The sequence below is a fragment of the Corvus cornix genome, chromosome 4A, assembly GCF_000738735.6.
Source record: "Corvus cornix cornix isolate S_Up_H32 chromosome 4A, ASM73873v5, whole genome shotgun sequence".
Lineage (NCBI taxonomy): Eukaryota > Metazoa > Chordata > Aves > Passeriformes > Corvidae > Corvus > Corvus cornix.
In genome coordinates this window covers 3,233,957-3,259,195 of record NC_047058.1, presented here as the reverse complement: position 1 = coordinate 3,259,195, position 25,239 = coordinate 3,233,957, and the positions used below count along the sequence as shown (strand labels likewise).

The 25,239-nt window shown below is 39.2% G+C and overlaps 1 protein-coding gene across 3 annotated transcripts; it reads left to right on the top strand.

Annotated features, from left to right (window-relative positions):
• The first annotated feature begins 2,198 nt into the window (after positions 1-2,198).
• On the top strand, positions 2,199-24,284 carry LOC104691302 (ribosomal protein S6 kinase alpha-6). 3 transcript variants are annotated; one of them, XM_039571856.1, is made up of 19 exons: positions 2,199-2,301; positions 3,075-3,155; positions 3,642-3,721; positions 6,547-6,653; positions 6,913-6,950; positions 8,007-8,149; positions 8,888-8,958; positions 10,273-10,361; positions 10,775-10,839; positions 12,333-12,435; positions 13,487-13,611; positions 13,894-14,019; positions 14,482-14,571; positions 15,216-15,374; positions 15,795-15,956; positions 16,361-16,437; positions 17,140-17,257; positions 18,299-18,439; positions 19,314-24,284. In XM_039571856.1, the coding sequence occupies exons 1-19, from the start codon at positions 2,271-2,273 to the stop codon at positions 19,437-19,439; spliced, it is 1,932 nt and encodes a 643-aa protein (XP_039427790.1). In that variant the 5' UTR covers positions 2,199-2,270; the 3' UTR covers positions 19,440-24,284. The 3 variants fall into 3 exon arrangements, with proteins under 3 accessions (XP_039427790.1, XP_039427792.1, XP_039427791.1); XM_039571858.1 differs by lacking the exons at positions 2,199-2,301; positions 6,547-6,653 and having other exon boundaries at positions 19,314-19,588; XM_039571857.1 differs by lacking the exons at positions 2,199-2,301; positions 3,075-3,155 and having other exon boundaries at positions 3,671-3,721; positions 6,537-6,653; positions 19,314-19,588.
• The last annotated feature ends 955 nt before the right edge of the window (positions 24,285-25,239 follow it).

The following is a 25,239-nucleotide window of genomic DNA, read 5'->3' as shown; positions in this document are numbered from 1 at the left end:
ACAATGTTTTCCTTTTGTAATGTGTCACTTTGCAGAAATGAAGTTAAAAATCTGATCTCTCAGTCACTGTGTTGAAATACAGTAGTTGAAATATTAATCCTAGTGTATAAGGAGGTAATTAATTTTTGAAAACCAAATTCAAACTGCATCTTTTGCAGTGCATCAAAAGTAGTCAATCAGCTTACATATGTTCCCATTTTCCTGTTCTTCTGCTGGTTCTGTGTGTGTCTCTAGGCAGGAAGAAACCTCTGCATAGAGTGGAATGAGAGAGGCAGAAATAGACTTTAGGAAGGCACTGAGTGAATCAGTGATGATGTAGAGAACAGACTTTAAATATTTCTTAATATTTTGAGGTTTCAGAAACATTTCTTTACCTGGTAATGTTGGTTTCCCTCACACACTTCTCGCTGTCAGAGCCTGAAAAGCTCCATATATTTATTACTCCTGACTTGAGACGTGTGAAGCTACCTCAGGGTTCAGCACAGCTGGCACAGCCAGCCCTGACTCAGATTTGGCTTCCCAGAGTTCAGGGTTCTGCCAGCCTAAGGAATGCTCTTGCTTGGAATCCCACCAGCTTGGCCAGACATGCTCTGGAGCTTTGGAAAGCTGGCAGTGCCTGCTTCAGGAAGCAGCTTTAGGAGCTGCATGGTGCCTGTTGCACACCTGAGCTCAGTCTCTGTCTCTGTTGCTTTCCTTTGAAAAGAGAAAACAAACAAGGCAGATCAGTGGCTTTGCCTTCATGGTGTTTTCTCTTGCCAGTTTCTACTCCCAGGGTCCTTCCTTTGGGCATGGCAAACACAGGGTTGGATTGCTGGAGCCTGGTTTTGACATCAGTGCAAGATTTTACACTCCCACAGAAATAAAGGGTTAAACCTCCTGAATTAACTGAAGTTGTCTCTTCATCCTTTGAGGAATTGTTTGCCTTCTAAAGCAGATGTGGGGCTACTGAGGCTTTGTCTACAAATTAAATAAATAGGTGGTGCTGCAGTAGTTTTCAGCTGTTTTGGGCCTTATTGAGTAAAATGTGTAACTTGTACATGAATTCCTTATGTTCTCACAAGTTGTTGGTTATTAAGACTAAAATATTCCTATGTGCTTATTATTAATATTTTATAATTGGGATTGTATTCATCTACAGCTGTTTTCTTAGTTACTGGTGTTCAAGTTACTCCCTTTACTATTTTCTATCCTCTTGACCTATAGGAGAGTACTGTTGTAGGTCAGTTATTGGGCAAAACTTATCAAAACAAAAAGCCAGACAACCTTGAAACGTGAGGGCATTTTTCTTCTAATCAGAGCTTAAAATAAAAACAGTACCTCTCCCAACCCTATACAACTTAGTCATGATGGTGCTTGAATTTCTGATTCTAGAGTGGAAAATTTGGTAAGATCATTGAAAAAATACATATCATTTCTAGAGGGAAATAAATCTAGTGTAAATGAAAGTCTGGATAAGGTGAGATCAGAGAGGCAATTTTGGTTAAGTCTTGGCTTTCTCTTGGGACTTGTATGTTATTTTTTGCAGCTAAACCTAATAATTCATAACTTAATAATTGCTATTACAAGAACAGCAATTTAGAAGTAGGAGCACATATCAAACCAATTTGTAAATTGGAAGATCTGGTGGTTAAAAATCAGTGTAGCTCCATGTCTTTGTACTGCAGTATTTTATCTGATATGCTTTTCTCAGTGTCAAGTTATATCCCATCTATCTTTAAAACTCTTCTGGAGAGAAAAAAGTAGAAAAACCCGTTGGAGTTGCTATTCCAGAGGGAAAGGGTGCTTTGATCTTAAATGGTGAGGTTTCCTTGCTTTCATCTCACCACTTGTACAAGAATTCATTAATAAAATGAATGTTTCATATTTGAGACTTGGGTCTTAAACCTCAAAAACCTCTTGGGGGGTGGCAGACCAGGCAGAAGTGTCATTCTCCAAGAAAGTGATAGGAAGAAACATCTTTCTGTAAGAACTTGTTTAGTTAACCAGGAAAGAATCCAAAGTTTATGGCCGATGCAATGCTTCAGAGAGCTCGGTGTTGCCGCAGCTCTGATCTGATCAAGGAACGCAGTTTTGCTCTTCCTTTAAAGGCGTGTGCTTAGTACTTCCAGCAGAGCACTGGAAGCTGCCTGACATTAATAGGAGGTTTGCAAATGCTTTGTGAGAGTTTGGATTTGATTACCAAGCTTGCAATGATTTAAAAATCGGCTTTATATTGCCAGGTCTTCCTCGTGAGGAAGATAATTGGGCCTGATGCTGGGCAGCTTTATGCAATGAAAGTGTTGAAAAAAGCTTCTTTAAAAGGTAAGTTTGTCTTTCAGCTGAGACTTTGGACCATGGGGTTTAGTGCACCTGTATTTAAAAGCTTTTGTTAGTCTTAAATATTTGTCAGTGAGTTCATAACTCTTCTCTGACAGTAGGTTTTTTTTAGAGTAACTTGTAAGTTCATGTTTAAGTGTTATTTTAAACCTGGCCAGGTAGCTTTAATTATGTGGTCAGAAATGCTCTTTCAAAGTTTAAAATTGGATTATTTAATTCTGTTTAGACTTTTCATTATATGAAAACAAGTTAATTTCATAAACAGTTTTCCTTTTGTCTTTTGTTAAGTCAGAACTCTGCTGTGGTTAAAATGAAGTCATTCTCTTGTTCAGGAGCCATAACAATTTAATTCAGTGTTTTGGCTTTCAGGAGCCACTTGAATGGGTGCGAGTCCACTGTGTGTAAATAGGACTGTTACTGTTAAAGAGGAGAAAATAATCTTAAAAATACTATATATTCAGTACAGATAGTTAATTCAAAAATTGAAGTTGGATGTAGATGGGTGCTTTTTTCCTTGAAAGTAGTATGGATAATGAAAAAATATGGGGATGTGCTAGAAGTATAATGAAGCAAATAAGAAAGTTGGGGCAGGCAAGAAACAAACCAGAGTTCTGCTGTCTGAGGGAATGAGTTTTTTGGGAGAACATTAAAAAGGTGTTGAGGGAAGAGATTCCTTTAGACAGCAAAGCCTTTCTGCTGTGTTTGTGTTGTACCAAGTGCATTTGTTTCACACTGGGTTGTTTCCCTTGCTCCCCCAGTTCGGGACAGAGTCCGTACCAAAATGGAGCGAGACATCCTGGTAGAAGTAAATCACCCGTTCATCGTCAAACTGCACTATGGTTGGTACAGATTCCTTTCTCTTTGCCTACAGCTGCTCTTGTTCAGTCTCACTTTTGGAGGCTCCACATTAGGTTCTAGCACTTGGAAAAAAAAGAAAGGAATGTAAATACTCATCTATATAAAAGTTTTAGGTTAAGCCCTCTTGAAGTTAAAGATTTGGAACAGTCTTACAAGTTCTGCAGAGATTTTGCACTTTTCATTGATTTAAACCAAACGCCAATAATTGACATTCTTGCTGTTTCCCTGTTTGACAAAGGAGAAATAAAAGAACATTATTTTAATCATCTCTCATGACTAAGATTTTCTTCTTTGAAGAAGCAAGGAATCATTCAATAAATTACCTCGTGTGCTGCTGAATTATTTCCGTTCCATGACAAAAGTATTGCCTGTGACTGAAATTTCTTAGTTGTAAAAGCATTCAGATCTGTTTTGTAGCTTTGTCATACAACCATTGATTTTTACTTTTTTATTTTTTATTTTCAAAGCCTTTCAGACTGAAGGGAAGCTCTATTTAATATTGGATTTTCTCAGGGGAGGAGATGTATTCACACGATTATCCAAAGAGGTAAGTACCTAAAATTTTATCTCCACTCACTCTTAGACAGGGGTTGGGTTTTGTTGGTACAAGATTGGCTTCTAAACCTGTTTTCCCTCATAGTTCTTGTCATAGTGAAGTTTTTAATAACTTGGTTGGGCTTTCCTTACATATTCTAGATTCTGTTCTATCCTTAAGAAACCCGAGTGTGTATTGATGAGTAGCCCAGGTTTTAATTTGGCATCTGCAAAGTACAGTTCTTTTGTCTAAAAATGTTTTGTTGCTTGGAAACACAACTGAAGTAAATGAATATTTAGCACTGAAGGAAGGGGATGTGTAGTTCTCATGCTCTTAGTCAGCTTAGGTGCTCCTGGAATCCTGCAGCCCTGAGAGGTTTCTGCTGCACTGTAAAATTGCCTTGTGCTGCAATCCAAATGCTCATCCTGAATCCCACAGAGTGGGAACATGGGAGTGCTTTTGAGCCCACTCCCCTCCATCCAACCCTGGCACACAACTGGACCTTGAATTTTTCATTCCTATTTTTGTTTTCTGGAGGGAGAGCTTCACAGGAGGGAATGGGATACAGCTACAGGCTGTTATTTTTTTTAAACATTTGCCATCAAACATTTATTACATGTTACCTTAAGTGTTATGAACACGTTTAGAAGACTTTTATTTTCGTTTGGCAAACCTTTTATAAAGATCTAAATTTTTAATGGCAATTTCTCAACAGCTTCACAGCAAGAGAGGTTTTCAGTGTTTTCACCACTGTAAATCCATTTATACTGCCAAAGCACAGGAAAAGCCACTTTCTTAAATGAGAAAACTGTGTTATCTGACTGATTTTTTTCATGGCACAGAGGAGGTTGTTTATTCCCAGTATGTAAGGCCAGGAGAGAATTTTTTCCCCCATATACTTTTCATAAAAAAAGAAAGGTTTTACTTTAGGAACAGGCAAAAGAGAAGGAAGAATTTAAAGGCAATTTTGTTAAAAGCTGAGCTTGGTAACACAGTCATTATGTCTAAGAATTGAGCTCAAAATTAATCAATCTGGAAGCTAAAATGGTGTTAAAACCTTCAAGTGACTGACTTGTCCCAGGTTATTGAAGCAGGAGGTAGGAAAGAGGTCAGGCTCTGCTTTGATATGGGATGTTTAATTACAGAGGGAATTTTGGAATAGCAGGAAGAGCGGTTCCCTTGCACCAGCCCAGCTGGGATTATCCACTATGCAACATTCTTAAATAAGAAATGCAAGGCTATCCATAAGACCTCTGTCAGGGGTTGAAAGAGGGATGTATTCCCTGTGGGAACCAAGAAGTCGTAATTCTCAAATTTTCTTACTGCTAAGACTCCACCTGTTTGTTGGAGCACTTCAGTTACCTTCTGTGGTGGTGGCTTTTATATATATAGATATTAAAAAAAATTAAGTTTTTATTTTCTGGTGGGAATGTGAGGTAATTTCAAAAGTCCAAGGTAAAACACTGCCTAAGGACAATGCACATCAGGATAAATTCCCTGTGGCATTTCATACTTTGCACACAAGGATTGTTTTAAATTAATTTGGTTTAGTATGAAGTTATTAAAAGAGTCGTGTTGGTCTTTAAATTCTAATGTGGGTATGAGAGTTTCAGCTGTGGCAGTGAGATGAGTGTGTAATGAAGATTTTTTGGTAATATTTAATGAAATTGACTTGCATCATGTTTAACTTGACCAGAGAACAGCTTTAAATGTCATTATGGGGAGATGGTAGATTAACATTTAGCATCATTGTGTTCTGAGATTTGCATTTTGGCTGCTCCAAGGAGTAATGAAATCCAAGGAGTAATGAAATCCAAGGAGTAATGAAATCCAAGGTTTCTCTCTGCTCTTTTGAAAGAGGTGAAACCCAGCATCAACACTGCTCTTTAAAGGTGTGAAGGTGACACTGTGTGGAGTGTAACAGCTTCCTTGTTCACCCAGGGTTAACACCTGTCATTATGGAAATCAGGGAATATTTCTGTGCCTGGAGAATAGATCACACCTGAACAATTCCAAGTACAGAGCAGTGGCACCGAATCAGGGAGCCCAGGTAGCTTCATTTCAGCCTTGCTGGGCAGCAGCTGAGTGGCTGCATGCCCCATTCCTGCTGGATTCAGCAAACAAGGGAATAGTTCACTTAAAGCCCAAATTCAATCCAGCAATTTTAAGATTCCAAGCTCCTCCAGTAATTTGTAGAACATGACAAGAGCCAAAGCAGGTACAGTTTTTGTGTATTAAATTAGAAGCAACCTGTGGAGTGTTCAGGACAGAAGTGCATCTCTGCTCTAGAAACATCATTATTTCAGTGTCTCACCAGGATTCTTTAATTTTATTTTTTTTTCCTAAGAGCAGAGTACATTCTTCAACTCTCAGGCTGTCATTGTTATTGTCACCAGTGTTTTATTCTGTGTTCTTTCTTCTTAAATGATTTTTACTTTTTTTTCTAAATATTGTTAATGTGAATTCTCACTCACCCAATACAGCAGCCATATGTTAAATTTTATGATGCAGTGGAAAACTGTCTGTGATTGTGGCAGGAGGAGTGCTGGGTGTCAGTTACACCAAATATAACAATTCATTTATTATCTAAGAGTTAATTCATGCTCTGCAGTAATGCTGATGGTTTTATTTAAGTATTGCAGGTAGTTCTTTGTGCACTTTATAATTAACAGGTATTAGTAAATAATTTCTCTTGGCTGAGCTCATGAATTATGAGTTCACAAGGGACTTTTAAAACTAAATTTGAAATGTAGGCAGACAGGAGTATGTGTTTTTTAGATTGCAGTTTTAAAAACTGAAGACAAGATCAGAAGGTAAATCTATACAGTTCTTATTAGGTTATGTTTACAGAGGAAGATGTGAAATTCTACCTCGCAGAACTGGCCCTTGCTTTGGATCACCTTCACAGCTTGGGAATTGTGTACAGGGACCTGAAGCCAGAAAAGTAAAGTAAAATGTATTTTACCACTATTATGTGTATTTTGCTTGTTGCTTTGCCTTTTCCGCTGTAAAAAGTTAAAACTATTTGTTAGACTTTGTAAACAAGTACAAAATGTGAAACACGTAGCTGTGGTTTACATGAAATAATATTTGCATGTTAAAGTAATAACAATTGGATATCATCATTTTTAACTTATATTTTAAATGTTTTATATAAACATTGCTCTTTATGTGTTTTGGTGAATGTGAATTTTAATTTTCAGCATTTTGCTTGATGAAGCAGGACATATCAAGTTAACAGGTAGGCACCACTCATTAATACAGCCCTTTCTAAACAAGCTTTTTTGTGTTTCTGTATTACCAATTTTAAATGCATATAATATTGCAGAAAAAAGATCTGTGAGGAGCAGTCCAAATACATACATTCTAGGAAATTATGTATACAAAAGACTGATTGTTTGGAAAACAAATTGCTATAAATTTCTGAACGCTTTAAATTACATTTAAGGTGATGCTTTTGTACTAGAGATTTCATTGTATATTTTGATCTGAGATATTGCTGTTAGATTCCAAGAGAAAATGAAGTTTTTTAAACCCTCAAAGACTTGATGGAATAATGGTGATGGAAATCAGGTTTATCAAATGCATACTTTTTTGAAATTCTGATATATTTAAATATAATTCAGTCCTAAATTTGTCACTTTCTTCTGAAAGTGGAAATAATGGATGGGATCATTGATTAGCAATCATTTTCCCTTATGAAAAACAGGATGTTTGAGAGCTGAGCCAGTGTCAAGGATTGTGTATTCAAAATGGGAAAAAAGTGTTCTGGGAATGAAATATTCTGGGAATGCAGGACTCTTCTGCACTGAACTTGAGGCAGGTTACAGAACCATGTTGCCTTATGTAACAACAATATTTTTAGTGTGATTTTATTTATTCATCATTCAGTAAGACCAGACCATGGAGGCTGCATTCCCTTTGAAACTGATTTTTACTTCTCTCCAATTTTTTGTGTGAATAAAGCAGGCAGTAAAGAGAGAAAATGAGAACCTCTGAGTATCTTAGGGCTCTAAATGTGTACGATTTCAAATGCCAAGTTATTTCAGTAATAATTTTGATGGCTAATCATGAATTTAATGACCTTTAGAATGGTTTTGGAGGTGTGTAGTAAACTAAGTGTGCTATCTCCAGGTACCTGCAGTCTCTTGTTTCATGGAGAGCTGTGCTAATCATATTTCTGAAAATAGCCAACCCAAACCTCTCAACGCTTGGATTTTGAAGTACCATATATTGATTTATTTTTTTGCCCCTGAAGTTCTTTACTGGCTTTATTCTTGTGATGCTGTTGTTGTAGACTTTGGACTCAGCAAGGAATCAGTAGACCAAGAGAAGAAGGCCTATTCTTTCTGTGGTACTGTAGAGTACATGGCTCCTGAAGTGGTAAACAGGCGAGGACACAACCAGAGTGCTGACTGGTGGTCCTTTGGGGTCCTCATGGTACTGTATTTGCCTCTTGCTTCCCTTGCTAAGCTCACACAAATGCACTTAGAATAAGCTTGTCCAATTCTAATTAGGAATGCTTGGGTAAGGGGGACAATTCAATAACTGGGTGGAATAAAACTGACTTCTCACCTCTAGGGAATGTTTATCAGGCACCAGAAAAATCCTGTGTGTCATCCATTAGTAGTTAAAATCAGTTGTAGTCAGTGTGAGACTTCACTTTGTATATTTATTTTGCATGTTACTTGATAGTTAAATTTAAAAACAGACTTGAAGGTTTGGTTTGAAGGAATATTAATGGCATTTCTGTAAGAGTGAGGCTGAGGAAGGAGTGCTGGAGTGGAGTAGTGACATAAGCCAGTAACTGCTGCCACTTCTGCCCTTGCTGGGATGTGCAGCATCAGCCTTACTTGAAAAGTAAACTACTGTTCTAGAATTCGCCATTCTTGCAGTTTTTAGAATATGGCAACTTCTAAAACCTGGTTGTGGAAGAGATTTATTACTTTTAAGTAGCTTCTTGGTGCAAAATATTCCTCCATCATCATCATGTTACACTTACCACTGTTATCATCATGTAAACTACAAGTGAGAGCAGAATTTTAGGTTTAACATTTTCATAATCATTTCAACGTTCAACCAGTCTGATGTAGAGATAGGAAAGAGTGCAGTGCTTAACACTTTATTTCAGCAATTGGGGAAGAAGTGTTGATTTAGATTAACATTTGTTCTTTCCAGTTTGAAATGCTTACTGGTACCCTGCCATTTCAAGGTAAAGATCGAAATGAGACTATGAATATGATACTGAAGTAAGTACATCTCCTTCCTTTTTCAGAAGTCAGATAATGTCATTTTAAACATGTTTTAACAGCTTGTTGTAACTCCTTGTGCAGCCTGGTCTTGTGGAAGGTGTCCCCATGGCAGGGAATGGAACAAGATGAGCTTTAAGGTCCCTTCCAGCTCAAACCATTTTATGATTCTAAGAGCACTGAGCTGGAACAGGAACAAAAAAAGCAAAGCCCCTTGATAAGCTTTAGATCCCAAACTGTGAAATACCATTAAGTATCCCCAGCAATTAAAGTCTCAGGGATGCATTTGTACTTTGATTGTAGGAGGATAATAAAGATAATAAAGATAAGAACAGTGCAGTGACTTAGAGCAGCTTGATTTACACTCCTGTTGTTGTTACACTCCCTTGCTACTGTTACAGCACACCTTGTTTTGTAAGCAGCAGGTGATCAGGTGTTGCTTTGTGTACAGATGTGTGGAGAGCACTTACGTGCTCAAATTCCCATCTTAAATTACCCCAGTTACAACAGAAGCTGTTGGACAGGACAAACTGGGTGAACTGGTGCTCAGTGAGTGGAGCTGTTGGGCAAATATGTTCTCGTCTGTCTTTGTGCTCAGCTAACAAAGAGTTTCCTCCTAGCACAGGCACAGCCTTGGGCCCTCTGAGGGGTTATGGGGAAGGGAAGGAGGGGGAAACTCTGTTCTTCCCAGCATAGGACACTTGCAGCTTGCCCTGAGTGGGAGTTCCTGGTGCTGCTGCCTCTGAAAGGATGGAGCAGACCACGAGCTGCCTCCCTCGCAGCTCCCTGTGATGCTGCAGTTCTGCACAAGATTTCCCTGCCTTGGCATTAGAGTTTCCATTAAATAAAACAAATGGTAAAGTCAGTGAGCTTTTATATGATGGCTCAGTAAGGCCCTTCCCTGGAGGAATAGTAGCAATCACTTCAAGGACAGGTAATTGGGGATTTGGTGAGTCTCTTCTGGCATTGAGTTAGTGGTAGTTATTTTGGTAAAAACCTCCTGGCGACATGAAGATTTCTTTGAAAATACTTACGTATTTGTGAGATAATTATTTTACTCTGTTGCAGCATAAAGCTTGCTTTGGGGGCTTGGGTGGGGTTTGGTGGTTTTGGTCTGATGTGTTTGTTCTTTGTTGAGTTTTATTTTAAAACACTGATATAATAGGAAACTTAAAAAGTTGATGAGTTAAGTACGTGCACTCTGCAAGGCTTTGGAATAGATCCTTGATAGATCAAACTGTGCAGTGAAATCTATGTAGACAGTTTTTACCAAGACAAGTTTCTTCCACTGACTTGTTCTCTGTTTTCTTTTAGGGCAAAGCTTGGGATGCCTCAGTTCCTCAGCCCTGAAGCACAAAGTCTCCTGAGGATGTTGTTTAAAAGGAACCCATCAAATAGATTAGGTTGGTTCATTTATTTTGATCTTTAAATAATCAACTCAACCTAACTTTTTATTTCAAAAAAAGCAGTTGCTAGAGACTCTCAAGCTCTGGGTGATCAGTAACATTTGGATACCTGTTAGTTTGGATCATGACTTCCTGGGTTTGGCCAAAGAATGGTCACTTCTTGGATCAGTGACTCTTAGGAGTGAGCCAAAGCTCTGACAGTGTCAGAGCAGGGAATATTGACTCTGTACTTATGGGCTGTTTGTGCTCTGTTTGCCTCCCTAGGTATTTTACATCCTTGGAATATCTCTGTATTCACAGTTCCCTCAAATAACCATGTCTGTGCAAACTTTTTAGAAATGAACTAATTTTTAGTGCAATCTTTATACTTTAGCCACAAGTGTGTTAACTACAGTATTTTCTTTGTTCAGGAGCTGGTTCAGATGGAGTTGAAGAAATCAAGAGACATCCTTTTTTTTCTACTGTTGACTGGAATGTGAGTACAAAAGGATCTGATTGATAAAGCTGTTGTTAATTTTTCTGTCTGTTGTAATATTTGTTTAAGTATTTACATCTGAATAGGGCCCAGCAAACACTGCCTCGCTGCTGACTGGCACATCCTGGCTTCTCCTGTAATTCCTTGGCATCTGGAGCTGCAGTATTTACTGCAGATAGAGAGTATTAATTATAAATTGTGCATTTACTTTCTAAATAATTAGGAGTTGCAGCATCCTCAAGCTTAAAGGGTTGGTTAGGGCATTTGTATTTGGGAGAGGCTGCTGGTGTTCCCAGAAACCCTTCAGGAAGTGTCTGTCCAGTGCTCCCCTGCAGGGCACAACAGCTCCCTGTGGCTGTAACTGTCCTGGACTTCCCTCTGCATCACTCCTATCCCAGGCACAGTTCAGGAATTAACTCAGGTGCTCTGAGATGATCCCAAGCCTACAAGATCATGACTCCTGGCTTCAATTTTTCATGAGCACCTTATGATTTTCGTCTGTGGTTCGCTCATCCTCTGAGCTGTGTTTGCCAGAAACACTCTCAAAGCCAAGATGCTGTGAGTGAAATAAATCCCCCCTTTGCTGTGGTGCTGCAGAAGGGTTGATGGAATAAATAAGATGTGGCTGTGCTGACAGAACTGCAGCCACACAGGACAGTGCTGTGCTCACCTATTTCTTTGAAGCCCCTCATCGTTATCCATCTGTTTATCTCATGTATTTATTTCTGAAAAGTGATTTTCTAGCTGTGTTTATGCAGCAGCTACCTCAGAGTCCTGTTCAGCAACAAGTTTTTAGTAATAGCAAAACTTCACTGCTTTATGTGAATACACTTCAAAAGTTGTTGTCTTGTTTGGCTTGATTATCTACTTTTGTTCTTTTGAAGGAGCTGATGTTGAAATAAATATCAGCAGGGAAGTTTGAAAGATCAGCAGTCCTAACTCTTTCTTTTTTCTTTGTATGTATTTTTTTTAATTTGACAGTAATCTGTGTTTATTTCACTTTGGTGTTGATGACACTTCTGTATTTTATCTCATTATTTCTTTGGGATACATTCAGGTCCCATTTCCTTGGTTTTGGTTGGTTGGTTTGGTTGTTTTGATTTTTTAACTAAAATACACTGTATGTTTTTGTGCAGGAAGGTTAAATAAACTGCAAAAAATAGGTCTGAAAGCAGGAGAGAAAAGGCAAGGAAATGCTCTCAGAAATTCCTGAATTTTGCATGGGGATTCAACATCTTTTGACATGAAATTTTCTGTTCCTCAGCTGTAAATGGGATTTATTGCAGATTTGAGATCTTTCCCATCTTTGCCTGATTTTAGTTTGGTGGGTTAGGAAAATCCTGGAATAGAGCTTTGAGAATGGGCAGTTCCTTGCCAAGAGGGATGTGCCTGACACGGGTTGAGGTCTTTGTCCTTTACCCTTTATCTTGGCAAAGTTACAGAGCCCATGGAAGGTTCATTGACCCTTACTTATCTTTGTCCTTCTCCTTCAGAAACTGTTCAGAAGAGAAATCCAGCCTCCCTTCAAACCTGCCTCTGGAAAGCCAGAAGATACTTTCTGTTTTGATCCAGAATTCACAGCAAAAACACCAAAAGGTAACTGTGCATGGCTGTAAATTGGTGAGGTTTGTGGGACAAGGGGTTCAAGTTAATGTTAAAACAACAAAAAGCCAGTGACAGAGTTAAAAGGAAAGGATGCACCAGGGTTCCAGTGCTTTGAAGGAGGATGTTCCCCTCAGCAGGTTTCTGTTCTTTGAATATTTTGCTAATCTTTGACTCAGGAATTAAAAAATAAATGGAATATTAAAAGCTGGACTATGGTTTCTATTTATGATTAAAGTCCAACATGCAGTGTTTGAGGGGAAGTATTTAATACTAAAAGTAAACTCAATTTGATTGCAGCAGTGATTATTGTTAGGGTCAGTATTTCATGGAGAATAGCTTGCTTTAAGAAACATTAACTTTTATCATTATTATTGCTTAGTCTGCTTCAAGTTTCACTTCAGGTTTTCTTTTGTGGATTTTTTTCTTTCCTGCTGCATCCAGCTTTTAAGCCCTCTTCTCATGATTGTTTGGAGAAGGTCTGTGCTTTTAATAGGCTACACAAAATTATTAAGCTGTGCTCACTGTGAGATTTCAGATAGTGAATTCAGAGGTGCACAGAATATAATCTGAGGAAAACATAATTCTAATCATTCAGTGATATTTTTTTCAGTGGTAATTTATTTATTGGATATTCTTGTGTTGCCTCACTTGTGCCTTGCCAGCAGCACATTCACCACTGGACCAGTGCAATCTGTGGTTGCTCTTCTGTGTTACAAAGCTGTTGAGCACAAGACAGTGATCTTTATTTCTTTTCCATAAGTAGCTTTGTTTCAATAAACTTCTTCCTTAAAACGTGCGCATGCATAAATTCCTGCAGCGCTTCACAGTTTTAGATAAAACCCTGGAGTACTTGTTTGTGTTTGTTACTGAAGTAAGAGAGCACAGGTAACAAACTAGAAGTTTTATTTATTATTTAACATTGGTGTTCCTCTTGTTTACTTCCCTTCCCTCAAAACAGTTTTTGTAACATACCTGTCCTGAATGTTATAAAACGGCCTTGCTGGGATGTAGCCACACTAATCCTGTGTCTGTCTGCCCCCAGATTCTCCAGGGGTCCCACCCAGTGCAAACGCCCACCAGCTCTTCAAGGGATTTAGTTTTGTTGCAACGACTACTGTAGAAGACCATAAAATATCACCCCTCACCAATATCCTGCCCATAGTCCAGGTAATGCTTTCCTTTTTGGGAAACTTCTTTGACATAAGGACTGACCAATATTCAGTAGTTACAGTTGTTCTTGCTTTGTTGAGGAGACCATTACAAAATGTGCCTTATTAAATACTTCATGGGATGTTCTTAATTTTAAAAAGTGAGTTACTGTTTTTCTGGAGGCAGAATTTCAAAGAAAAATGATGAGCAAGCAGGAGAAACTTCTGCTATTGGTAACAGTGTAATGGCAAAGAGAATCCTGTTGCTTTAGATAACCACTTGCCTGTGTTTTTTTTAAAGCAGCTTCATGGAAACAGTGCACAGTTCACTGATGTCTATGAACTGAAAGAAGATATTGGTGTGGGTTCCTACTCAGTTTGCAAGAGATGTATCCACATAGCTACAAACATGGAGTTTGCTGTGAAGGTACTGGAATAAAATCCGCTCTGACATTCTGAAAATATTGTCTAGTAGATTTGAAAACGTATATTTGTGAATTTTCCAGTTATTGTGGCTGTTTATGTGTTGATAAGTTACGATCTTGAAGGCTGAAAATACTGTACAATGATGAGAACACCTGAAATAAAGTGAGATTCACAAAGGTGGAACTGGGCTGCAGGGAATTAGTGATGCTTCAGACAGTCCAGTGCATTTCTTTGTTCAGTGGAGCAGGATAGGCTGCATTAATGATAGAATTTTAACAGGGATAGAGCAAGAAATGAATAAGTGGGATGTGAAGCTGGAAGATTAATTACTCAGGATTAGTAAGAAGTAATGAACTCTAGAGTTTTTTTGTTGTTGTTGTTGAAATGAGAATATAAATACAAAAAATGTCTTTATTTAATGGACTTTGTTTATGCAAGTTGTTTTTCCTGTATTATTTTGCAGATAATTGATAAAAGCAAGAGGGATCCCTCAGAAGAAATTGAGATTCTCATGCGTTATGGGCAACATCCAAATATTATTACTTTAAAGGATGTATGTACCTCTTTCTCTGCTACCTCTTATTAGACAGTGCTCAAAAAATAAATGCCGATACAGGCAGTTTATTGGGATTCGTTAAATTTCTTTTGCATAGTGAAATCTGTTGGGAGAGCAGTACATAATAGTAGAGGGAGTGTTTCAAAATACAATGCTGTCCTGATACTAATTTTTTTCTAAAGGCTGTTTAACAAACTTGAAGTGAGAAGTGATGTAAAGGTTAGAAATGCCATATTTCTTCTTGTTTCAAATGAGCAGCCAATGTGTTGGTAACCTGGGAAAGCAGTGGCATGTTGTCCTGTGTATGCCAAGTGTCAGCACCTAAAAGTGGCCTGTGGAAGAGCAGTAGGGAGTGTAGGATTGCTCTCCTCTTCCAACAGCAGTTCTTACACTGAAAAATTTAATTCAGAGTGATGAATTAACAACTTGGATTGAGAGTGATGAATTAACAGCTTGAGTCATGAACTCCCAGGATGACACATGAGCTGCCTTGCACTCCCTGCTTTGGCAGTCCCTGCTGTTTGTGCTGCCCGCTCCTGTGGGAGGAGGGAATTTTTGGGGATGTGTAACTACAGATGTTGCCTTTGAATAAATCTATCTGAGTGGTTTTTGTGTGAGTGCACTGTTAAACCTCTCCCCAGGTGTATGATGATGGCAGATTCATCTACCTGGTCACGGAGCTGATGAAGGGGGGGGAGCTGCTGGACCGGATCCTGAGGCAGAAATTCTTCTCGGAGCGGGAGGCCAGCGCTGTGCTCTTCACCATTGCCAAGACCGTGGACTACCTGCACTGCCAGGGGGTGAGTGAGCCCTTCTGCCCCACACCCCTGTCACAGCTCTGAAATTACCAGTTCCTTTCCCTGGGTGCTTTGCTTGGCTTGTTTTCATGCTAAAAGGTTTTATATTTTATCACAAAGGTGAATAATAGAAACAACTTACCCTGTTATCCTGGCAAAACCTTTTGATTCTACATTTTATGAAACAGTAGATTTTTGTCTTCTCCTTGTTGCCAAATGGGGATGTTGGGTCCAGTTGGATTATGAGCCAGGAGGTTTTTATTATATTACTTGAACTAGAATTTTTGGGTCCTTTAAAGTTACATAATTGTTTAAACTCCCATAAGTATATTCATCTAGAGAATATCTTTTATAAATTGTAAATTACAAACAAATGTACCTGCTGCTCCTAAATGATGGCTTTTCTAATGTCTTTGTTTAAAGGTGGTGCACCGAGACCTTAAACCCAGTAATATTTTATATACTGATGATTCAAATAATGCTGATTCCATCAGGATTTGTGATTTTGGATTTGCAAAACAACTTAGAGGAGAAAATGGACTACTTCTAACTCCCTGCTACACTGCAAACTTTGTGGCACCAGAGGTATTTCAAGCTGCTCTGTGTTTTCTTTATGCTGGTTTTGGTGCATCAAATGCTTAAACTTTTCAGCAATGCTCAGAAAGAAGCCTCAACAATTCTGCTACTTTTCTTTAAATATAATCACACATGCTTTTTAAACACTGGTGCATGTGTTTATAATAAACCTGCTTTAAAAACAGCAGAGTCCACCCTCAAAAATAAGATGTGAGCCTGTTGAAAAATCTTAAGAGATGATGTTCTGGGAACAAGAAATATTGTTGGTACTTACTGCAGCCTGTATATTAGAAAATGAATAATCAAATCTCTGACATGATCCAGGGATGGTCTTGCCCTTCCTTCGGCCGTGGTGTTGGTCTGGTGGGGTTTTTTTAATATATGGCAAGTCTTTAACACTCTTTGTTTCATAGGTTCTCATGAGACAGGGATATGATGCTGCTTGTGACATATGGAGCTTGGGAGTTCTCCTTTACACAATGTTGGCAGGGTGAGAATATTTCTGAGCTGTTTTGTTTACCTAAAATCCCAGAATGTTGCCTGAATCCCTGCTTCCATAGAAATGGTGAGGCATTGCCTCATGGAATGACACAGACACTCAGGTGGGACAGGCAGCTCTGAGTCAAAGCCAAATAAACCAGGTTTCTCTCACAAGTAGCTTCAAGCTTCTCTTCCCATAGTGCAGGACTGGGGGTGCCAAAGACCTCCCCCAGTTTCCAGGAAGGAATTGAGTGAAAATACGTGGTGGGTTTCTTTTTACCCTCCAGCCTCTCATCCTCCCACCCCATCCCCTTTACTCACCTTGTGTCTCCTGCCCCAGGCCCCATTCCTGGCCCTTTAGAACACTCTGGGTTGTGATCTCTGGAGTTTAGAAAACATCCAGACTTGATGAAGCTCTAGGAAGCATCTAGTGGCCAAATGAGAGATGTTTGCTGAATTCTGCTCTGACAGCAAAAGAGCATGGTTTTAGCCTTATGGCTAAATCCTGTGTACTGGAAATTATTCTCTTGATAAATCTGTACTTCTCGTGTAATATTAGAAATATTAACAGTATTTAATAGTGTGTGTACATATTCTGTGATGTGTGTCTGCTGGCAGTGGGATACTGACTCAGATTCATGAGATTTTACCAATTTCTTGCAGTTTTTATCTATAACAAGGTGGTTTTGTTTTGATTTTTTTCTTTCAACAGCTATACTCCATTTGCCAATGGTCCCAATGATACTCCTGAGGAGATCCTAGTACGGATAGGCAGTGGAAAATTCTCTCTAAGTGGAGGCAACTGGGACACTGTTTCAGATGCAGCAAAGGTGTAAATGTGTTTTGGTTTTATATTTTTATAGCATTCCAATGAAATCTACTGAGCTTTGTCAACTAGAGTGCTCTGTAAGTGTAGCTCATTATTATCTGCAGACTTTATTGAAGGGAAGGATATCTGCTCCAACCTTTTTATTTAAAGACTCCATCTGTAATCAATATGAATTCCTTGGGATGGCGTTGACCCCCTCTGTGGGTATCTTAATCACCAGTGTTACCTTTTAAAAAGATCAGCATTAATATTAAATATTAATATTTAAATATTTTTCCTGATCCTTTGGAACTGCACTATTTGTTCATTTCAGTAGGAGTGATTCAGAATGCTTGTTGGCTGCTGCTGTCTTAGCACAAGAAATTCACTTCTGTGTATTTAAGAATGCTTCACATTTTGTACCTAAAACAAAGGGAACATTCTGTCAGCTTGCTCATATTTTGGTTTTATTTCAAACTGTTGCTGTCTCTGTTCTGTGCCCTTTCCACCCACCTCTCCTTTGGACCAATGTTGTAATTAATTAGTAGCTTATTGCTAATGCTTCTAACAGGCAAAAACAAGTGTCCATTGCTGTTGGCTTTATTCTTTATGTAGCTTTCTGAAGGAAAAATTTGTTGCTGGTGTCTCACTGTCTCTGAATTCAGTTGTAGTAAGGAGTCAGCAGAGCCCAAAGTGCAGAGTGAACAAGGAGAGAGAGATTTGCAAATAATAGCTTTCCTCCATAAAATCTGCCTGCTACATTTTAATAGGATTTCTAGTCTTCTAAAGATTATATTCATAATAAATACAAAAGGCACAACAGTGAGTTCCTTTGCAATCAAGGCTGGCTCTGTTGCACTGCTCCAATAGTTCCACACATTGTTCTCAGCCTTCTGCAGTGTCAGGGCACAGAATGATCCCATTTGTCTGCTGATCTCTGTATGTTTGCATTGTGTTAATCCCTCCACATCGGGTGCTTCTCTCACTGCTGCCATCCCTGATGCTCTAAAGGCCACCTAAGATGATTAGGACTGAGCAATCCGTGTGTTTCCCTTCCCTGCAGGACTTGTTGTCACACATGCTGCACGTGGATCCCCACCAGCGGTACACGGCCGAGCAGGTGCTGAAGCATTCCTGGATTGCCTGTAGGGACCAGCTGCCTCATTATCAGCTCAACAGGCAAGATGCCCCACATCTAGTAAAGGTAAACCCACCTGGGGTGCTGCTTGAGGTGGGGGCTGTGCAAGGAGTTGAGTTGGTTTAGAGCTAAAGACAGAAGTCTCACTTTTTCTGTTTGTTTTCCGTAGTACTGACATATTTAAGCTACATAGTGAGACAAATTCATGGAATCATGGAATGGTTCGGGTTGGGAGGGACCTTAAAGCTGGGCCATCCACCCCTTACCGTGGGCAGGGACACCTTCCACTAGCCCAGGTTGCTCCAAGCCCCATCCAACCTGGCCTTGGGCACTTCAGGGATCCAGGGGCAGCCACAGCTTCTCTGAGCAACCTGTGCCAGGGCCTCCCCACCCTCACAGGGAAGAACTTCTTCCCAATATCCCATCTAACCCTGTCCTCTGGCAGTGGGAGACCATTTCCCCTTGTCCTGGCGCTACATACCCTTGTACAAAGTCCCTCTCCAAATTATTGGTCAATAATTCTTTTTAACCTCTGTGTAAAGGAAGAGATTTTTCTGGGTGTTTGCTTTAAGGTAGTTCTTGTCTCCTAAGTCAGGATCTGAATAGCCACTGAAGTGGCTGTATTTGAGAAATTGGTGCTAATTTGGCTTGAAGAATACAAATTCTGACCTACATTAACAGGTGATCCCTACATCTGAGGTATACAAAAAAAATATAGAGGAAAGAAAAAGAAATGTCAGACACCCATACTTGGACATTGGAAGGATTCAACAACCGATGGGTTTTTTTTCCTAACAAACTTTATAGAATTCACATGACCTAGCATAAGTCTTGTTTGGTTTTAATGGGGTTAATTGAGTATTTAATGTTTAATTGTTTTATTTTCTGATTGAAACTTCTATATATATTCATTATTATTATGTATTTCCTTTTTCTCTAGGGAGCCATGGCTGCTACATATTCTGCACTGAATCACAAGACATTTCAGCCAGTGCTGGAGCCTGTGGCAGCCTCCAGTTTAGCTCAGCGACGGAGCATGAAAAAGCTCACATCCACAGACTTATAGATCCACTGGGACACCTGAGCAGACACAAGCAAGGGGGAAACCCAACAAGTGGCTCTATTTTGCCTGACATGTGATCAAAAGGCATCTATGGTTTCCTGCTACACTACTTGAATTCTGTAAAAGTCCTTTTTTTAAAAAGAAAAAAAAAAATCCACAGGTTCATACTGTGTTTGTTTTACAGGCCGTATCTGTTAAGTTAATTTAAACATCAGGTACACCATAATGAATTTCTCTACACTGTCCTTTGAGATCTGTTGCAAATATTCTTTCACATTCTGTATAGTTTTGCTGGGTTCAGTTAAAAAAAAAATGATTTAGGGGACCGTTACCAATGACCAAGTTGTACATAAAGTGTCAGTGTGAGTTTTCTTTGCTTCACACCTTTAGTCCTTGCTGTGAAGGGCAAATTCTTCATTTTGTAATTGGGCACTTCACTGATTCAACTCATTTCCTTTACCTTGTCCATGACTATTATGCAGAGTTGAGCAATGTGATGTGCCAGTGTTAACTCATCGCTGTTGATTTGGAAGGTCTGTGTTTGCATGGTGCCAGTAACTGAGGAGTTTCTGTGGAAACACAAACCAAAGGGGATGTGCAAGATCCTGCACTTCAATTTGATCACTCGTGACCCAAAAGAAATGCTGCTTTATGGCCTCTAACAGGAAAATGAACATTTCTGGTTGTTACCACAAATTGTGTCCTGCGCTGAGCTGGAGAAAGTCAATACATGCTGTCAGAAACATTGGTACCACTTCAAGACAACATCATGCAGCTCAATCCTTTGTTACTTCTATTTCCCATCTATTAACACAACTACTGTGTTATTTTCCTCAGCAGTCTTTCCACTGAATACACCCAATATTAGGTTTGTTTGGCATGTGAGACAAACTGACACTTTATTATAACCAACTTGGCACTTGGGGTTTATTTTTTATTTATTTGATTTTTTTAATAGAATGTTGCTTCTCTCTGACTCTCTCGCCGCATGTACAAGTATTACAGAACAGAACTGCAAAATTCTCTTTGCCTAACTGTAGGGGTAGCTTGGGAAAATAAATAAGCCTTGCTGTTGTGCCCAGGTAAGGGAATTCTGACCAAGAAATTTCATGTTATGGGCAAATTCCTGTCAGCATCCTGTGGCCAGCATTCACTCACCCTCTCTGTCTGGTGTTAGGACTTCAGCTGTTCCTAAATGCTGGGATGGAGAGGAAATTCATTTCAGGGCCAGAATTATCTTGGAGTTTCCTGACTCAAAACCAATGCTAACTGCTGGTAGTTCATTTAGAGATACACTTAGAAGTGTTTTCAAAAGTTGTAGACATTGAGCAATTGTAGTGACATAGCAGGATGATCTTAAGTCTTAAATATATTAGTGACATTAGACTGTGAAGTGACCAAAAGTCAAACATAGTTCAGACTCATTTGTCATCACTGAATTTTCAATTGTAAGACCCCAGGGCTGACACAAATCAGCATTTTGAGACAGGAAAAAAAAAACCTTCCAGGAGAATTCTGGCCCAAGCACCAGGAGTGGTGGTGATAACTCAGATCTCACAGGAGGTGTTGGCTGGTTTTTGCTTATACCTGTGAAGGACTTGGTGGTGTTGGAAGTACTTTTAGATAAGCTGCTTTCTTCTGTTGTGGTGGGGGAAGATGGACATTATCTGGCCAAATAGTTAGGTATGAATATATGTAGATTTGAGACTTAATGATATAGCAAACATAGGTGTGCTCTTTGTATCAAGCAGAACATCCCCCAGATGGAATTCCTTGAGTGTTTGATAGATGTTGGAAGCTTTAGGGGCCATTTGTGCCTAGTTTTGAGGTGCCTGTTTGAAATGCTTGAAAGCTTATCAAAGAACACAACTGCTTCCTGGAAAGCTCTTTGTTTAGTACAAAATTTGCCCTTTTTGGTCCATCCTCCTTTTCCTTACTGAAGACCTTTGCCAGCAGGAATACCTGGAAACCTCTTGTCTACACTTCGCCAGGGTCATTTTTATGTAAATTTAAAGATGACTGCCAGAAGAATTTGAATTCACTAAAAAAAGGCAAAAGTGCTGGAAATTAAACCACCTGAGTCAGGTCAAGGTATAATGTGGGTTAAAATATAGTCCTAAAAGCTGTGTTGGGGATAAGAGGTAATGCAAGGCCTGGAACACAATGAAAATGTCAAACTGGAATTGTCTTCAGCTTTCCTGTCAGGCAGCAGCTGGTCTTTAATGGCTTTACCCATGAATCATTTAACAGTGTTTCTTGTTGGTATTTTCTTTTAGCTTGCTTAGAAGCACCACAGTATAAGCACCTTAAAAGCATTTTGCACAAGAGCAGTTGGAAGCAGCTGAAGGGACTCAAGTTGTTCTTGATGTGCAGCACAAAGGTGGTGAGAGGAAAAGAACACAAACAAGGTGGATGTTCTGATTTGTTACAGAGTATTTAAAACATCTCCTGTAAAGTTATCCCTGTTTTGTATCACTCCTGGCCTTTAGTGCAAGTGGGACTCCAGGGGTAAAAGTGTAGCTTTGGTGACTGTAACACTGCAAAGGTGTCTTATCATGGGGAAAACATATGGATGTATTATATCTGACAGGCCAGTGTACCCTGGTATGCCAATTGTAATCCTTGATTTGGGGGAAAAGTTCCCTTGCTCTGACTATTTCAGCATATCAGTCTTGGAAATTTTGGGATATGCAGGAACACGAAAGAGTTCACTTGCAGTTTACTTTTACTGTATTTAATGATCATCTTTGTGAGGCTTTTTTGGGAATTTCTTGCCTGTTTCTCATCCCTTTCTTTCCCAACTTAGGTTTTGATATCTAAAAGTAGCATGATCTGCTCATGAGCTTTCAGTTAAAGGTTTGAGATGGAAGAGCAGGTAATGGGAACGTGCTCTGGCTGCAGTGAAAGGTTGGTGGAAATAGTTTCATATCATCTGGGCACAGTTCAAGTTTACAAACTGGTTATGTTATTGCTGCCTTACTGAGTTAGAAAAAAAGTCAAATTTTCACAAAGGCTCATAATCACACAGAAATGGGCACTTAGACTAAAGGAATTTCCAGAGAGCTAAATCTTAAATGATAGAATATTGGCTGTGACTTCCTGCCAGAAAAGCTCCTGCTCTGGTGTTTGGTGATGATCATTATCAGTAAGTTCCAGCTCTGGTGCACACAGAAAGCAGACTCCCACTGGAGTGGGCTCAGGACCTGTTCTGCAGTTTTTTCAGCCCAGGAATGTCTCAATTTATACCTTCAGTTATCCTTTGGATAAAAAGTGAGGAACTCTGTTGTATTCCTGTTCCATATATGAAAACTGCAGGGGCACCATGGTGAGCCCTTCCTGAGAGCTTTGCCTGGCTGGGTCCAGTCAAGCTCCTCATCTGTGGCTTGTGTGGCCTCAGTGTTGTGTGGTTTTGCTTCTTTTTCCCATTGTGCTCAAAATCAGTGAATTCCCCTTGCCCATGCCAGGAGCCTGAGGTGCAGGGGGCTGAGCCTGCTGATCATTTGAGGTCTCTGTTGTTTGAATGTTCTTGCAGCCAGAGAAGGCATCCAAAACCTCACCCAAGTCAGTCATGTTGAGCTTGAATTCTGTCTTCCATGTTTGAATTCCTTTTCCAAAGCTGATCTTCATCTGTCCAATAGTTAAAATAACCTCTAGCAAACATCAGCAGTTGGGAGTTCCTTGCAATGTACTTAGAGACTGGTCTGTAGAGCTGAGTTAAATGAGTTATACAAGGTTATAATAATTCTTCTGGTTTGTGTCAGTGAAACTAGGCTAAAACATCAATGCAAACACAGGGTTTTATGTATTTCTGTAGCACTTAAGCTTTTCAGTCCTATCCAGAACTAAAAGTTTGCAAATGTTTGTGGGAGGGGAGGGAGGAGCAGGTTTTTCTTTCTACAAGTTTCCAGAAAGCTTCTGAAGCTGTGATCATAATAGAGTCCTTATGTATCCTGTGGGAGCTCTGTAAGGTCAAAACCATAAAATTCTCCTTAAAGTTTGTTCCAAAAGTCTCTTGGGTGTGCACTGAGAGCTGTTGGTAACATCCCTGCACTTCATTCCTACCACACCAGCCTTCTGCATCACCATCTCTGTCCCTGCTCCAATTATTTTTAAAATATTTGCTCCCCCAAATTCTCTTGTTCCTTGGGAATAGAAGAACAGATACAAGTTTGAAAAACCCTACCCTTAATGTATAGCTGAAGCTGATTGAACATAGTAATAATTTGCATAATTAGAAATTCCTCCACAGAATCATCAGCAACTGGTTTTCTTGAGATTTTTCCTGTGTAATGAAAGCAAACTTCCTCTGAAAGCCTTAAAAGATACTTAATTGATTATATCTCTGAATTATTAACTTTTGGGCAATAGCTTATTACCAATAGTGAGTTTGAATAATGTTGAATCCTCGTGTGGGGTTTTTCACACGAAGACTGAGGATGCTGGAGGTGGATCTGCTTTGCAGGACCAAGTGTTCAGGTTTGGGTGTTTTGCATTAGGCTTTTGAGCAGTGTTTGCTAATTAATTAATTAATTGCATTGTCATAATGTCCCAAGCACTTTGGCATCTTGCACTGATGCTCTGGTTAGAGCTGAAGCTCTCCTGGCACGTGGCTAAATCTCCATAAAGGGCATTAATTGAGAACAGTGTGCAATGAATTCCATGCTCTCTGAGGTACTTCAAAGATGTAACTCTACACAAGGTCCCCGTTATCAGATATTGTAACTGTCATTTCTTTCTCTTAAGCATATTGTGGATTTTGTATCATACTGTATTTATTTCATTTAATTTTAAAAGAAATGTTTTCTTTAAAGCTCTGTATATATTGACATTAAAGTTTGCATTGTACTACGTTCTCCTCTTCTTGCAAGGCCGGGTCTGGCAGTGCAGTCGTGTTTTTCTTGGCACTGCTGCCTTCAATTACAACACACCAAAGACAACCTCAAAATTATATTTACTTTTGTCAAACTCCCTGAATAATCATAAAGGTACAGTTTTAATTAGCTGGCAGTTCCTTGAGTACCAGAATAAAAGGGCTGTAAATTCATAACATTTGGTAATTGACAGAAATCTATCACTTCTGCTTTGGAAGTTCACTTGCTCCTGTTTTTCAAATGGATATAAAAAACAATGAGCAAACATTCCGAAATTAAATGTATGTGAATTATTTCATAAACCTTGCCAAAAACCTCACATACATCAAGAGCTGTGTATAAATTTATATCCAGTCAAGTGTTTCATGCCACACTTGCAGTAAAACAGACATTCAGTGGTAGGATTGATGTGTTACCTCACATCTCATCAGGTGGGATATCATCTACCTCTGTTTTTTAGGTAACTATTAAATTTGACTCCATATATTAAGAGGAAATAATTTTCCTGCAAAGATCTGGTCCTTTGAAAATAGACATTGCATTACAAGTGACAGGAATGACATTGAAAACTGGGTTTTAAATCCTCCTGAGGTGTTTGATAACTGCTGGTGCTGTCGGTATTCAAAATGGTTTATAGATACTTTATTTTTTTGAATACACAGAAAGGTTTTCCCACGTCTGCCTCAGGTCCATCTCCCAGGTGCTGTTTGCTCACACAAGGCACTGCTTTTACCAGCACTGTGGTGGGAGAGAAGAGGGGGACTGAAGCCATAGAGGAGGCAGCAGGTAAAAAAGTTTCCAAGATGGTGATGATTTGCTTGATTTTACTCAAGGTAGGCAGGAAAAAATAATCAAATTGGATAAAAACATTACTCTAAGTTTTGAAAGTCTCAGGTATTGAGATCTGCAGGCTTGGTGAAGGTGTTGCTGGT